Source organism: Melitaea cinxia, chromosome 11 (assembly GCF_905220565.1).
Source record: "Melitaea cinxia chromosome 11, ilMelCinx1.1, whole genome shotgun sequence".
Lineage (NCBI taxonomy): Eukaryota > Metazoa > Arthropoda > Insecta > Lepidoptera > Nymphalidae > Melitaea > Melitaea cinxia.
In genome coordinates this window covers 16,171,388-16,186,052 of record NC_059404.1, presented here as the reverse complement: position 1 = coordinate 16,186,052, position 14,665 = coordinate 16,171,388, and the positions used below count along the sequence as shown (strand labels likewise).

The 14,665-nt window shown below is 31.4% G+C and overlaps 2 protein-coding genes across 4 annotated transcripts in view; both read right to left on the bottom strand.

The window, feature by feature from the left end:
• Positions 1–271, bottom strand: part of LOC123657736 (gelsolin-related protein of 125 kDa-like) — a 42,361-nt gene extending 42,090 nt beyond the window's left edge. For 2 of the 3 annotated variants that reach the window (XM_045593251.1, XM_045593249.1), the window contains exon 1: positions 75–271. In XM_045593251.1, coding sequence (XP_045449207.1) covers positions 75–77 — 3 coding nt within the window. In that variant the 5' untranslated portion in view covers positions 78–271. The remainder of the gene's footprint in view (positions 1–74) is intronic. The other variant, XM_045593250.1, reaches the window with a different exon arrangement.
• A 4,597-nt stretch (positions 272–4,868) lies between these two features.
• LOC123657737 (mitochondrial import inner membrane translocase subunit Tim17-B) lies at positions 4,869–14,540 on the bottom strand. The gene is made up of 4 exons (XM_045593252.1): positions 14,351–14,540; positions 14,106–14,270; positions 13,747–13,924; positions 4,869–6,097 (listed from the first exon to the last, which is right to left on the bottom strand). The coding sequence occupies exons 2-4, from the start codon at positions 14,247–14,249 to the stop codon at positions 5,922–5,924; spliced, it is 498 nt and encodes a 165-aa protein (XP_045449208.1). The 5' UTR covers positions 14,250–14,270; positions 14,351–14,540; the 3' UTR covers positions 4,869–5,921.
• Between the last annotated feature and the right edge of the window lie 125 nt (positions 14,541–14,665).

Sequence of the window (14,665 nt, the reverse complement as noted above, 5' to 3'; positions counted from 1 at the left end):
TTTAATAATACGCGTCGCTTTTAAGAGGCAAATGTATCGGTGTCGATTTACTAAAGAGGTTTTATGTTACTTACCATTATTCTTTAAATGAACAAAGAACGTTAGAATAATTCCAATTTTAATTATTTTAAATGAATTTAATATTTTAAATAGTAAAACGTGCACGAATAACTTCAAAAACTTCAACACTATCTATTTCAGGAGTGCAGACGCGGTGATTTAAAAATAGAATACGAATTATAGCGCTCGGAAATTCTCAACTTTCCCGCGTAACTTTCAATTTATGGATAATTTCTCATATGAATAAATTGCCAGCCGCGAAAAACTTTGAATAGAAATTTTGCATTATTATGCATTAAAACCCCTTCTCTTCCCGTGGGTGTCGTAAGAGGCGACTAAGGGATAGCACAGTTCCACTACCACCTTGGAATTTAAAAACTGACCGATGGCGAGATACCATTCAACTGCTAGCTTTGAAATACACAGGTCGAAGACGGACAGCAGCGTCTTCGGTGCGACAAAGCCCTGCGGTCACCAGCCCGCCTGCCTAGCGTGGTCACTATGGGCAAAACACATGAGTTCACGCTATTTTTTCGCAAACTTGTAGAGGTCTATATCCAGCAGTTTACTGCTATAGGCTGATCTGATGATGCATTAAAATATATGAAAGAGGAATTACAGTTAAGTATTTTATTTTCATTTATAAACACATTTTGATTCTGATCGAAGTCTAAAGTCCACTTTATTATTACTATAATGTGTTAAACGTGACCATGATATAGGAAAAAAATAAGAAGCGCCTGAAGATTGGAATCTTTTTATTACACTTTAATCATTATTACAATAAATTAAAATGCTACATTAAATTAACTAGTTGACATTTGGCTGAGCAACCGAACTGAAAAAAATGTGATACTAAAACCGTAAGAAAAATATAAAACGGAAGTGACGTAATATCAGCCACACGACTGTATGATGTGACGTTTGTAAAACTAAAATATTACTAGTAAACCTGTTGTTAAATTATTTGTGTAATTTTATACTGTAGACAAAAATAAATAAAGACATTTTTTTTTTATTTCACTTAATAGTTTGAATAATAATAATAATTATTATTATTTTGTTTGATTTATTTTATTTTAAGGTATTTGTTATTTTCTAAAGTACTAAATTTCCTAAATACTTTTATGTACTTCATAAAAACCAATCAACGAAATTAGGAAAAAAAAATCAAGAACTAGAAAATATATATAAAATTCAACATTTTTTTTTTAATTGTGTTGCTTCTATACTATCCGAAGGAACTTTTAAATGTTACAGCAACGAGTCCCTGCACAGCTCTTATTAAAAACTTGCATTACAATGTTTAGGTTATGTTAGGATTGTTATGTTATGATTTACCTTATAATAGCTATTTGTCCTGTTAACTATGATCGACTTATTTTTAATGTTTTCTAGCTATGATTGTGACCGGTCTGTAAAGTCATGGAAATATCGGTAGTTATAAATTAACAATTGCGGTATGTCTCATATAAGTAAATATGTTAATAGTGGCCGAGAAAGATTTAAAAAATTATAACATCATCATTACAGCCTATACAGTCCACTGCTGGACATTGGCCTCCACAAATTTACGCCAAAAATAACGTGAACTCATGTGTTTTGCCCATAGCCACCACGCTGGGCAGGCGGGTTGGTGACCGCAGTACTGGCTTTGTCGCACTGAAGACGCTGCTGCCCGTTTTTGGCCTGTGTATTTCAAAGACAGCAGTTTGATGGTTGTCCCGCCACCGGTCGGCTTTTTAAGTTCCAAGGTGGTAGTGAAACTGTGATGTCCCTTAGTCGCCTCTTACGACACCCACGGGAAGAGAGGGGGTGGCTAAATTCTTTAGTACCGTAGCCACACAGTACTTTATAATTAAAATTATAACATAATTGAATTTAATAAATAATATTAATTTATTTAAACACGCTTAATACAAATTTCGCCGCGTTGGCGCAACGGTTACAGCCATGGATTGTACCTCTTGCGCTATAAAGATATTTTAGAATATTCCACACTTATTTAAGTTTTTAACCAACTTCCAAAAAAGGAGGGGGTTCTCAATTCGACTGTATTTTTTTTTTTATGTATTGATATGTTATGATGGCATCCCCGATAAATCGAGGGGAATCTTCGAAAATCGTAGTGGCGACTAGTGCAATAGTTATTTTTTTTTTCGTCTAATTAAACACACACAATCATTCAAACCATATCTTTACAATCACGAACATACGTAAAAATATCTGTCCAATTTGGTGCAATCGTTTGAAGATTAAGCGCGTAAATTTTGGTGATTCATTATTGTTTTTAACCGACTTCCAAAAAAGGAGGAGGTTCTCAATTCGACTGTATTTTTTTTATGTATGTTACATCAGAACTTTTGACTGGGTGGAGCGATTTCGACAAATTTTCTTTTAATCGAAAGGTGGTGTGTGTCAATTGGTTCCATTTAAATTTATTTGAGATCTAACAACTACTTTTCGAGTTATATCTAATAATGCGTTTTTATCGACCTACGTTGTATTATACCGCATAACTTTCTACTGGGTGTACCGATTTTGATAATTCTTTTTTTTTTGTTGGAAAGGGGATATCCCTAGTTTAGTACCATGATAAGGAAACCAGGATCTTATGATGGGATTCCAGAGAAATCGAGGGAAACTCTTGAAAATCCGCAATAACTTTTTACTGGGTGTACCGATTTTGATAATTTTTAATTTAATCGAAAGCTGATGTTCATCATGTGGTCACATATAAATTTTATCGAGATCTAATAACTACTTTTTGAGTAATCTTTGATAACGCGTAGTTACTTGACTATTTTTTCGTCGATCTACGTTGTATTACTCTTCGATGTAATTGAAGTCGGTTTTTTTTTTCGTTTGCGAGCAAACACAGTTATAGTTATTATTTCTTTAATTAACTCAAGTCTCGGAAGAAAATTTTGTAATATACAAGATTTTTATTCGACGACGCGTTGGCGTAACGGTCAAACACTGGTTCGGTCTGGGTGTTTGTGCAGTCTTTGTGGGTCTCCCCACCGTGCTATAGTAGGGAATATATCCGCCAACCCGCATTGGAGCAGCGTGGTGGATTAAGCTCTGATACTTCTCCTACATGGGGAAAGAGGCCGATGCCCAGTAGTGGGATATTACAAGCTGAAGCGTAATACAAATTTCAAAAAAAACTATAAACAAAAAAGTATATATTTTTTATTTAAGTTATATTAAAAAGGTTACTTGTTACAAATCGGAAATTTAATTTGAAACAAATTATCATAAATTCAGAATATTTACAAATTATAATTTTGTTTGGTTCTTGAAGATGGGATATAATAATTATATAGAAATAATTTTTTCGTGAAACTATCTTTTAATATTTATTTAATATCATGTGATTTATATCATAAGAAAAGTGATGTGAATTGAAAATAATTTAAAAAAATAAACACTTCTCATAACTTACACAATAATACGTTCAAAATTTGAGAATGCAAGCCAACAAAAAATGTTGACATGACATGACTCTTGACATATTGTGAAATTGTCATATCTGATGCACAAATTGTTTTGGTTTAAAATTTAAAACTACTATTATCTAAGAATTCAAGTTTAAAAACAAAAACAAAAAAATAAGTAAGATTCGATAATTTACGATATTTTAATTACTAGTAGTTTGCCTAATTTTATTACGTAAAATGCATGTTTCAAAGTGTGTAGTCATTTAATAATATTGTTCAAAGGGATAGTAGTTACATAAATAATTACTAATTACTTAACTAAATGATGTACAATTGATTTTATATCAAAAATTTTGTTTATGTAAGAGCAAGACCTCACGCTACTAGTTCTAGGCTTTAACAAATGTCAAAAATCGGTTTTCAATTCGATTGTATTTTTTTATGTATGCTATCTAATAAGTTTTTACTGGGTGTACCGTCATTGATGATTCTTTTCGTATTCTAATGCTGGACCTTAACATGTGGCCACATTCAAATTTGAGAAATCTGACAAATAGTTTTTATTTTATCTATCTATATAAATAAAAATGAACATTGCTAAGCGCATAACTCGAGAATGGCTCGACCAGTTTGGCTAATTTATTTTTTTGTATGTTCCTTAAAGCGCACGGAAGATTTTAATACTAAAAAAAATATAAATTAAATAAAATTAATTTTTACTATTAACTTGACAGAACAGCTAGTTCTTAATAATTTTTATTTGAAGTCACTTTATTCTTGTTGCAGAACAACACAGCTATCATCATAAGGAATCAATAAATATCTATTTATTCATTTATTTTATTTCAGTTACATCATGACCTCAGAAAAGAATGCTCAAGTTGGCCAAGCCCGTGAAACTTTCCAGATGCTTTTCCAAATTTCTCAACTTCTAAACACTGGCTTGGATGCTGAAACTCTCACTGTATGCATCAGACTCTGTGAGTTAGGAGTTGATCCAGAAGTATTAGCTCATGTTATTAAAGAAATAAGAAAAGTTGGTGAAAATGCAGTCCAAAATAAGCCATCAAATTTACAGACACATTAAATCCTACATCGCTAATAATAAGTCTTATAAGTGTTAATATAGTGCTAAATACCATTTTATCATCATAATATTAATCTATGAATCTCAAAAAAGCTTTTTTGTAATCTTTTGAAAAAACTACTAATTCACTATGTTACTATACAATACAATGTACATGACATAAGATTGTAATTTTAACTGTTTCTTATACTTTTGTAACAACTGCTACACTGCAATAATGATGAATATAATCTATTATATTAAAAAAAATCATTCGACTGGTGTAAAAAAAGACAATATTTAAAAAATTATTTATTTGGTATCTATTTTTACAATTTAAACATCACAATTTAAGCTAGCAATAAGAATAATAACAGCATCTGGAACAACTGATACAATGGAGATTTATCCTACACAAGAATGAGACATTAAATCTTCATGAAGATGGATCTCCAAACCATTGTCCTTGATCAGCTCTCCGACAAATCCACAACAACATACATGGGGAACAAATAAATATGTTGTATGGAAATTATGCTATCGTAAATTATGATATTAAATTTTTTTCTGTTCAAGAATCAAAAACAAAAAAAATTATAATTTTTAAGTGAAATTATGAGCAATCAGTATTGAACTGAAAAAATATCACAGATGCAAATAATTCACTCAAAAACAAATCTGAGAGTTAATTTAATATTTATAACAATCGAAGAGGTCATTTTCAAAAGTCATATCCAAATTAACCTATAACACAAGCATTAAGTTAATTATCTTAGAAACAGAGGACCAATTGTGTATGTTAATTATTTATTTTTTATTTTTTTTTGATCTAAATGCTTGAGAATTGAATTCCTTTAAACCAAGTTTGATATGAATTTAAATTCCTAAAAATAATAATTTGGTTTTATTGAAAAAAATAGCTTATTACCAACAAATTTTACATTTTTTTATTTTGTCATATTTGGAGTCTTAAATTGGAAATGAGTGGTTTTTAAAATTACCTCTTAAATTATTCCTTATGAATTTGAAACAAGATTGTATATTTAAAATTACTCAATACTTTGTCAATTTATTTCAATTGTTATTAAATATTGTGCACATTATAAAATCAATTTAAAAAGATATTTGATTTTTTTTTTTTTACTTTTCTTGCTACCTCCAAGAAGAACCCTGATAATAAAAAGTAAATTCCATTTCTAAGTGAAAACTGTATAATGACTGTATGGATTATACATTTATTTATTTACTCGGATATACTGTTAATTTTAATTCAGGTAACCCTAATAATTTTATACCTTTTAGTTCTAAATATAAATTTGGACTATACAATCTTGTTTAATGAATTAGTTGATCTATTGAAAACTTTGCCCTTGTGGTTGACTCTGTCCTAAAACTGATGGATCTTCAAAGATTGGCTGCTGTGGTTTAAATTGCTCTGATGATATTCTCGTGAACATGATACCGATGCCCTCTATTAGGGCTAAGAGGATACCGCCGACTAAAGCGCTCCCTGCCATGGCTGGTACACCTATAATTTAAATAGTGTATTTATTACTGCAATTATTCACTTAGTAAGACTAAGTGAATTCAAAATTACTGAAATGTATACATAACTTCCAAACTAGTGTCAGCTAAAATGTCCCACTTTTTTTGTATACTTTTTTAATTAACCTTTTGACCGCCGTAGTCACCTATACTTGACAAGGGCTCGCGAGTCCTGTGCGCCAGCGACGTCTATAGGTGACAAAAAACCCGGACCACAAAAATATTAAATAAAATTATTAAAAAAATATTTCTAGTATTTTAATTCAACATTTATGAAAATAGAATATCCCCGCAACATTTGAGTATAAAAAACAAGTCTTTTATAGCTACACGTACTGAGAAACATTGAAATAAAAACATGCATTCTTATTCCACGTAAATGATATGTCCAAAACGCCGAAGTCGTCTATAGTTGACCGCTAGGGATGTGACGCAAGAGGTATAAATAAATAATAAATAAATAAATATTTACAACATACACACACGGTCATCTGTTCCTAAAGTAAGCAACTTAATGCTTGTGTTATAGGTAACAGCTGACTGGTATAGCTATATTTTTTTTTTTGATAAGTATACATATAATACACATATAAATAAATATATATTATACCCAGACTCAGGGTGGGAATCAAACCCATAACCTCTGGAGCAGAAAGCACCTGCTGGCCTGTAGTCACTACAAACTGCGCCAACGGGCTAGTCAAAATGGTATAGATGATTTATATATCGACGGGTCCTACGCATAAGGTCGTAACATGTTTTTTGAGCAAAATTGTATTTTTGTGTCATTAGAACAATAATAAACCGTATTTAAGATTCCTGAAGTCAGAATATTAATATCTTCTATAAATTATAAGTTTTTGAATTGCTAATAGTCTTAACATTAAAACGTTTCCGCGCATAAGGTCGCGCTGCTAGTTGCGACGATATGCTCCGATCTATTGGACGGTGTCCGGGTCATTAAGAGCATAGTACCGACGTCGTATGACATGATCGGAGTCTCCATTTTTAATGTTCAAAATAATATTACTGTAAGTCAAATTTCTTTGTAGTTTTTGATTAATTTTAATTACTAACACTTATGCGATTATAAACCAATGTAATGAGTAATGTACGTTCGTCAAAGATTTTAAAATTAGACTTAAATAAGCATAACCTAAGCAGTAAAATAGTAACGACTGGTGACAATCTTGGAAATGGTAAGTTTTATCGAATATTACTTTTATTATTAATAAATGTAGTTAATTAGCTATATAAAATTATCAAACGAATAAACTATATTCGTTATAGATAGTGTTTAATAGGGCTTGACGAAAAATAATACGGTCCGGCGCATAACATCGGTTCGGCCATGTTACGACTGTATGCGCCGTAGACCACCACTAGCAATGTGCCAGTTACGACTTTATACTGCGCTACAGTTTTATTCTAGAAGTCGTAACTTATAGTTACGACCATATGCTTGGTTATAATTTAGGGATAATTAAGCGCACAAAGTCGTATCACAGTCATACGACTTTATGCTTTGTTTAGAAATAAAGATACGATTTTTTGCTTTTTCAATAAAGCTTATAAATCCATTTTTAATGACATTTTAGTTCAATTACAATTGGATGATTAATGTAGCGATTGTGCTTGTATAAAATAAGATTTTTGATTTCAAAATCACCGACGCCACTTGAAGCTGAACACCAGTGGGATTTGTACAAGACGATCTTCGGTCAATCTTTTAATTACGATTGACGATTCAATCATACCGAACTAGGATACACTAAGTATCCTTCTACTTCAAATGCTGTGTCTAGACGAAAAAAAACGATTAAGTATTGAGCCCAACTCTGACGTTCCTAATAAGATGTTGATCTGCAAGACAATGTTTCTTAATACACTCTCCATAGGGGAGAGAACAGTCCAAATGGTGCTTGGGTGGTGGGTCTATTTCTCCTAATCGGCGTGGTGGTACCAAAACTATTGTCATTGATGATGAAATGAAACAGGAAGTTTTAAAGTATGTCAAAACGTTTTAGCCCATTGAATCCCATTATTTGCACAAAGATTCTACTAAATTTACCTAGACAGCGACCTGACATTCACAAAAATGTTTTCTTTATACAATGAGTTGGTGTGCTACTGAAAATAGAACGAAGAAAGCGACAAAGCTAAGAAAGTATCGTAATATAATAAAACAAAACTTTATTAATACCTCATTTCATAAACTGAAAAAGTATATCTTTAACGAATGCCATATATACTACACAAATAAAAATATAATGACTAAAGAAGATAAAAAAAAAACAAGGAAATTACACGAGAAACCAGACTAAGACTAGAGAAATGAAGGAGAATGATAAAAAAGAAGCTATAGAGAGTGAAGAAAGAATAGTTATCGCGTGTTTTGATTATCAAAAGATTTTATGTCTGTCCCCATCGCAATGTATGTTTATTTCATCATAAAAGAAATTTGTTAATTTATAATATTACTGTTTTTGATCTTGCTCGTTGTGCAGGTTATAGTTACATGTGGCCTGAGATTAATGACAAACACGGGACATGTGAAGTAGCAAGCTGTTTATCTAAGTTTATTGAAACTAAAGTTAATGATGGTGCCAAGGAATCCAGGTTTTAGTCCAACAGTTGTGTCGGTCAAAACAGAAATTATATTGTGTTTGCTTTATATACTTATGCAGCAAGAAAGTATGGTAAATGGTAATAACAATATTTCATAGGTTTTTAGAGGGTGAGTATATACAAATCGAAACGAATTCCGTTTACGCTTTAATTGAGAGAAATGTCAAAAATAATATATGTATATCCCTGCACAATGGTTTGATTGATTGATTTATTTATTTTATAAGTACTTTATTGTACACCACAAATATATTACAAACAAAGCAGATAGTGAAGTACAATAGGCGGACTTATGGCTAATTAGCCATTTCTTCCAGACAACCCAGACTTAAAAAGGAAACTTATTATCAAAATTGGGTAGGTTGTGTAGATGTATAATAAACTTACATACAAATTTTTACATTCTAATACTTATAGAAAATACACAAATAAATGAAAAGAAGAATAAAAATATAATATAATTATATTCTATCATAAACTTATAAAGTATGTAAGCAATTCGTTAATAATAAGATTTTTAACGTGTTTTTTAAAAGTCAATAGCGATTTAGCCTCCCTTATGGCTAAGGACAGACTATTCCATAACTTAATAGCCTGAACAGTAAAACACTGGCTAAAATACTTGGATTTATGTATGGCTAGCTCCAGCACAAGTCTTAAAAACTTGAACTTAAAAGCTATAGTAAGATGGCCGGAAGTTAACCCTCCTCGTTATAATGTAATTGAAATGATGTGTAGAAATTCGGCTACAAATACAATAAACCAAAAAATAGCTTGGAGTAAAACTAGAGAAGTTCAGATAGTGTCGAGTAAACCCTATATTTTGAATTATCGTTATCACTTTAAAGATGAAAATAATATGAGAATCATCGAGAAGAAAAAATGAAAATATTTTAAATACAGAAGTTTTAGTTCCATGTTACACTGATCAATTATATCCAATTATATCTGCAAAATTTAATGATTTATTAAGTCTTTATCAAGGACGTACAATACTTCAAGAATTTCATAGTTTTTATCAACAGTTATCACACAGTAGCATTGGTGCCGAACAGAACAGTAGCCATTCATCTGACTAGTTTTCGTTTACTCATAAATAAATAAATATATTTGATTGTAAGATGTTTTTACTACTTATATTTATGTTAACCAGACAGAGGTTATTGCTTATTTTGTTATTTAAGGTTTCTTTAAGTTGATTATAAGCATTCCATCCATCCATCAGCCCTTACAAGTCAACTGCTGGACGTAGGTCTCCTTTAATGCTCGCCAGTCGCCACTCCAAGTTATAAAATGATTTTTCGTATTATCATAACAAAATATAGATTTATTTGATTCACTTTTATTTTTATTGTTAGTGCAGCTAAAGACTGATTCTAGTTTAAAAATTTATTAACAATAAATTATATTTAATTATGAAATTAAGGACTATCCTTCATATTTTTATGGATCAGTTTTAATTTTGTTTATTTCTTATATAAAAAAACTGTGGCGAACTAAGTAAATCTGATAATAATTATTTTAAAAAGTTGATTTTAGCTGAAATTTGTGATTTTTGTTCACCACGTAGCTTCTTACGGCCCCTTTCTTAGAGATATTATAAGAGATTACACGGAGCATAACGTCGTAACTCAAACATACGACTTTATTCACAAAGTTAATAACAACCTGATCGAAAGCATAAGGTCGTAACAACAAGATACGACGTTTCTGCAATAAGTATAAAGTCGTATGTAACTAAAATGAGTTATTTTTGTGTAAATATTAATTTTTATTTCATTTACAGTTTGGCATTATATTTTTAAGCGAATTATTGATCATATAAACTAGAAACACTGATCAAAGATGTATCTCAAACGAACTTTAGCAGTGACGGTAATGAAAATGGCTCTCCTGTAAAAAACGTTTTTATGTATTACGACCTTATGCGTAGGACCCGTCGATATTCTTTATTGCACTTTAAAAAAATCATAATAACAATTCATTTTTGCAATTAGCTCTTCAAAATTCAACTCAAACGTGTTATATTTTCTATAAATAATTTGATATTTGAATAAAACAAAAGGTAAAAAACATAAAACTATCATCAGCTAACACATAAATAGCAAATGAATAAAAAATCAAATCAACTAAAATCAATCAAATCGCCATAATAAATCTGATATCTCAAATCTGGCGCATCTCTAGCGCGTAGTCATTAATCCGTTCTCTACACGCCGTTGTCAAGTATAGACGACACGCTGATGACGTCATAAGCGAATAGCGAGAAAACTAGTGAAGTGCAAGACAAGCGATACCTTAGAACATCGTCGCATTTTGGAAGGCGTCGATAATTTTAATAATATACAATTACCAATTAAAAAAAAATATTTTTTCATTTTTTTTATCTAAGGTTAAGAGCGAAATTACGATTTTCTTTCTCATTCTCAAAATCATCTGGCAGCATCAATATCATCTCTAACCCCCACTCTCATAAAAGCTTTTTTTCTAAGACCCATGTCGTGTCGTGTATCGTGAAATATTTGATTTGAAATATTGCTACTTACTCAGTGCTGTTTTAGTACTATTTGCTACCTAAGCAAAAAAACATTTAACGCATGTAAATATTTCTTTTAAACTAAGGCTGGCATCGACCGCACCGATTATATTAATTTGCTTCATTGGATCAACTACTGAGTTGGGGAACAATGGAACACGGGGCACTATGGAACAGTGTCGATAAAAATTTGAATTCTAAACTAATTCGTGTGGTATCGCTTCGACCAATTACAGCGCGTCCTGCGTCAAACGAGGACGTAGTGAAATATGGCGGCGTGACAACGATGGAACTGTGAATAGAAAAATATTCCATTTTTAACCGAATTCCAAAAAAGGAGGAGGTTCTCAATTCGACTATATTTTTTTTTTATGTATGTTACTTCAGAACTTTTGACTGGGTGGACCGATTTCGACAATTTTTTTTAATCGAAAGGTGGTGTGTGTCATTTGGTGACATTTAAATTTATTTGAGATCTATAAACTACTTTTCGAGTTATATCTAATAATGCGTTTTTACTTGACGCTTTTTTCGTCGACCTACGTTTTATTATACCGCATAACTTTCTACTGGATGTACCGATTTTGATAATTCTTTTTTTATTGGAAAGAAGATATCCCTAGTTTGGTACAAACCAGGAAACCAGGATCTGATGATGGGATCCCAGAGAAAGGGACGAGGACGACGAGGGACTCTTGAAAATCCGTAATTACTTTTTACTGGGTGCACCGATTTTGATAGTTTTTAATTTTATCGAAAGCTGATCTTTATCATATGGTCACATATAAATTTCATTGAGATCTGATATCTACTTTTTGAGTAATCTTTGATAACGCGTAGTTACTTGACTATTTTTTCGTCGATCTACGTTGTATTACTCGTCGATGTAATTGAAGTCGGTTTTTTTTCGTTTGCGAGCAAACACAATTATTCTCGTTTAAAAGTTGAGATTTCTTTTCAAAGTACTTTCTTTTTAGTAAAAAAGTTTAAAGAATAGGTAAATGATATTTTTTTTTCATTAATTTTAATCATTTTGTCTATTTGAGACAATTGTGTGGAAAGTTCAAAAAATAACCTAACTTTTTATAAAACTCGTTTAAAACGTTGGCCTTATGGGGCACTATGGAACGGGGCACAGTGGAATACTGTTCTAATGAACCTTAGATAATAAACTATTATCTAAAAAGGTAATAATTGTGTTTGCAGGCAAACGAAAAAAAAACTAACTTCAATTATATCGACAAGTAACACAACGTAGGTAGACGAAAAAATAGTCAAGTAAATACGCATTATCAAAGATCAATCAAAAAGTTGTAATCGGGTTCGGATGAAATTTAAATGTGACTACATGATAAACATCGGCTTTCGATTAAATTAAAAATCATTAAAATCGGTGCACCCAGTAAAAGTTATGCAGATTTTCGAGATCTCATTATAAAATCCTGGTTTCCCTAGCATGGTACTATACCGGGGTTATCTCCTTTCTAACAAAAAAGAATTATCAAAATCGTTTCATAAACGACAAAGTTATCCCCGAACATAAATAAAAAAATATAAAATATATATCGAATCGGTCGAATTGAGTAACCTCCTCCTTTTTTGAAGTCGGTTAAAAAATTACAAATTTGAATTCGGTTAATTTTTTTCTAAATTACTTTTCATGTATATATCGATTCGATTCGAAATCGATATATAGCCTGCGGCTTCCTTGCGTGCGACACAGCACGTCTCTAAAGAGAGTTTCATAACCGTAGGTCAGCTGCGCCGTAGTCGTCCAGTCGTGACAATGACGTCATGGCGATGGAAAATAGTGTTGTGCTTTACTACTATTATTTTTGTAATGTTTGTTTTTTATTTATGTTGTTGTAAGTATATATAACGAGTGCAAGATAACACAAGAAAAATATTAAAAAATAAACCTTCCTAGATTATATAAGTAGTCATTTATTGCATAAAAACCAGCAAAAACAAGTCACTGTGCGGTACTCGATAACGACTCTTGGCAGCACTATTTTTTTCGTAGGTATTTTTGTTTATTTTATGCCTTGGCGTACAGGGCACGGGAATGGTTTTGAGGCGTGGCGGTCAAAAGGTTAATGCAGGAGATGCATCAATATACTATAACATTGCAAACTGTATAAACAAATTTGTACTGTTTTCAAAAGTGAAAATAATGATATATTCATATAAGAATTGCTTATTTAATGGTATAGAATATTGCACCATAATTTTAATTGTATGCTAGAGAAATAATGACAAAGGACATAAGGACAGGTAGTACAGCAATCACAGCACTGTTTGTATGGGTCATACGATTGCCAAGCTTTAGTGTTGCGTATTGTGTGTTTTTAAACCTCAACAGAGGAGTCCTACTGAATTGAGTGTGAGTCATTCGTTAAGTCAATTTTTTTTACTCGTATAGATTTTAATTTCACTATGTAATTTAAGTAAAATGTCAGTCATAATACCATTTCGTGCAGCAAGGATGCCTCCTGTGAGTGCACCACTCATTATTGAATTCCAGGGATCTTCTTTTTGGCGTAAATAGACAAGAGAGCAGTCGATTGTGGAAAACATTCCACCCCATACTGCAAAATTGCCTCCGACTATCGGTGAGCGTTCTTTCATTGCTGCTAAACTGCCAAGCTGAGAAATTGATATATTACTTTGTGGTGTTAACTTGACTGTAATACTAGTAGTTTTTAGTATTGCTGCTTTTTCTACTTTCATAAATTATTATAATTATTAAAATAACATACCTAAACAACTTTAATTACCAAGTACAGATAATAAAGTTCAAGTAAGCAATTATTGATTTATGTCTCACCATTTTTCTATTAAATCCTGTAGGCGCATTTCTGAATCCTTTTATTGAATGGAAGATACCACCACCGATGGCTCCCATTAAGAATGCACCACCAGAATCATCAAAAATACGCCATGGGCAAGGTTCTCTTGAATATTCATCCATATTTTAATCACTAATTTAGACCTGCAACCAAGTATTAGATAAGAAATATAACCTCAAAATTCAAATCGATTCAATGAATATAAACATTAAGTGTCACTTACCACTACAGAATTTGTAATTTATGAATAGGTTTACTATTGTATACTTATCTGAGTTTATTACTAAATATTCATCACTTTTGTATAACTTCGCATTGGAGGACAAGGTTCATAAATTCTATAATTCACTACAAAGACAAACTGTATCTTGTTATATATCTATACGGAATAGCTTATAAGTTATAGCTCATAAGTGAGTGTGGGTTATCAATGTTGCCAAATATTATTTTAATCCGTGATTTTTCATCAACGTAATTTTATGTAGTTTATTTTATATTTATAAATCGCAAATAGGTCTTTAGGAAAGTAAGCTTTACA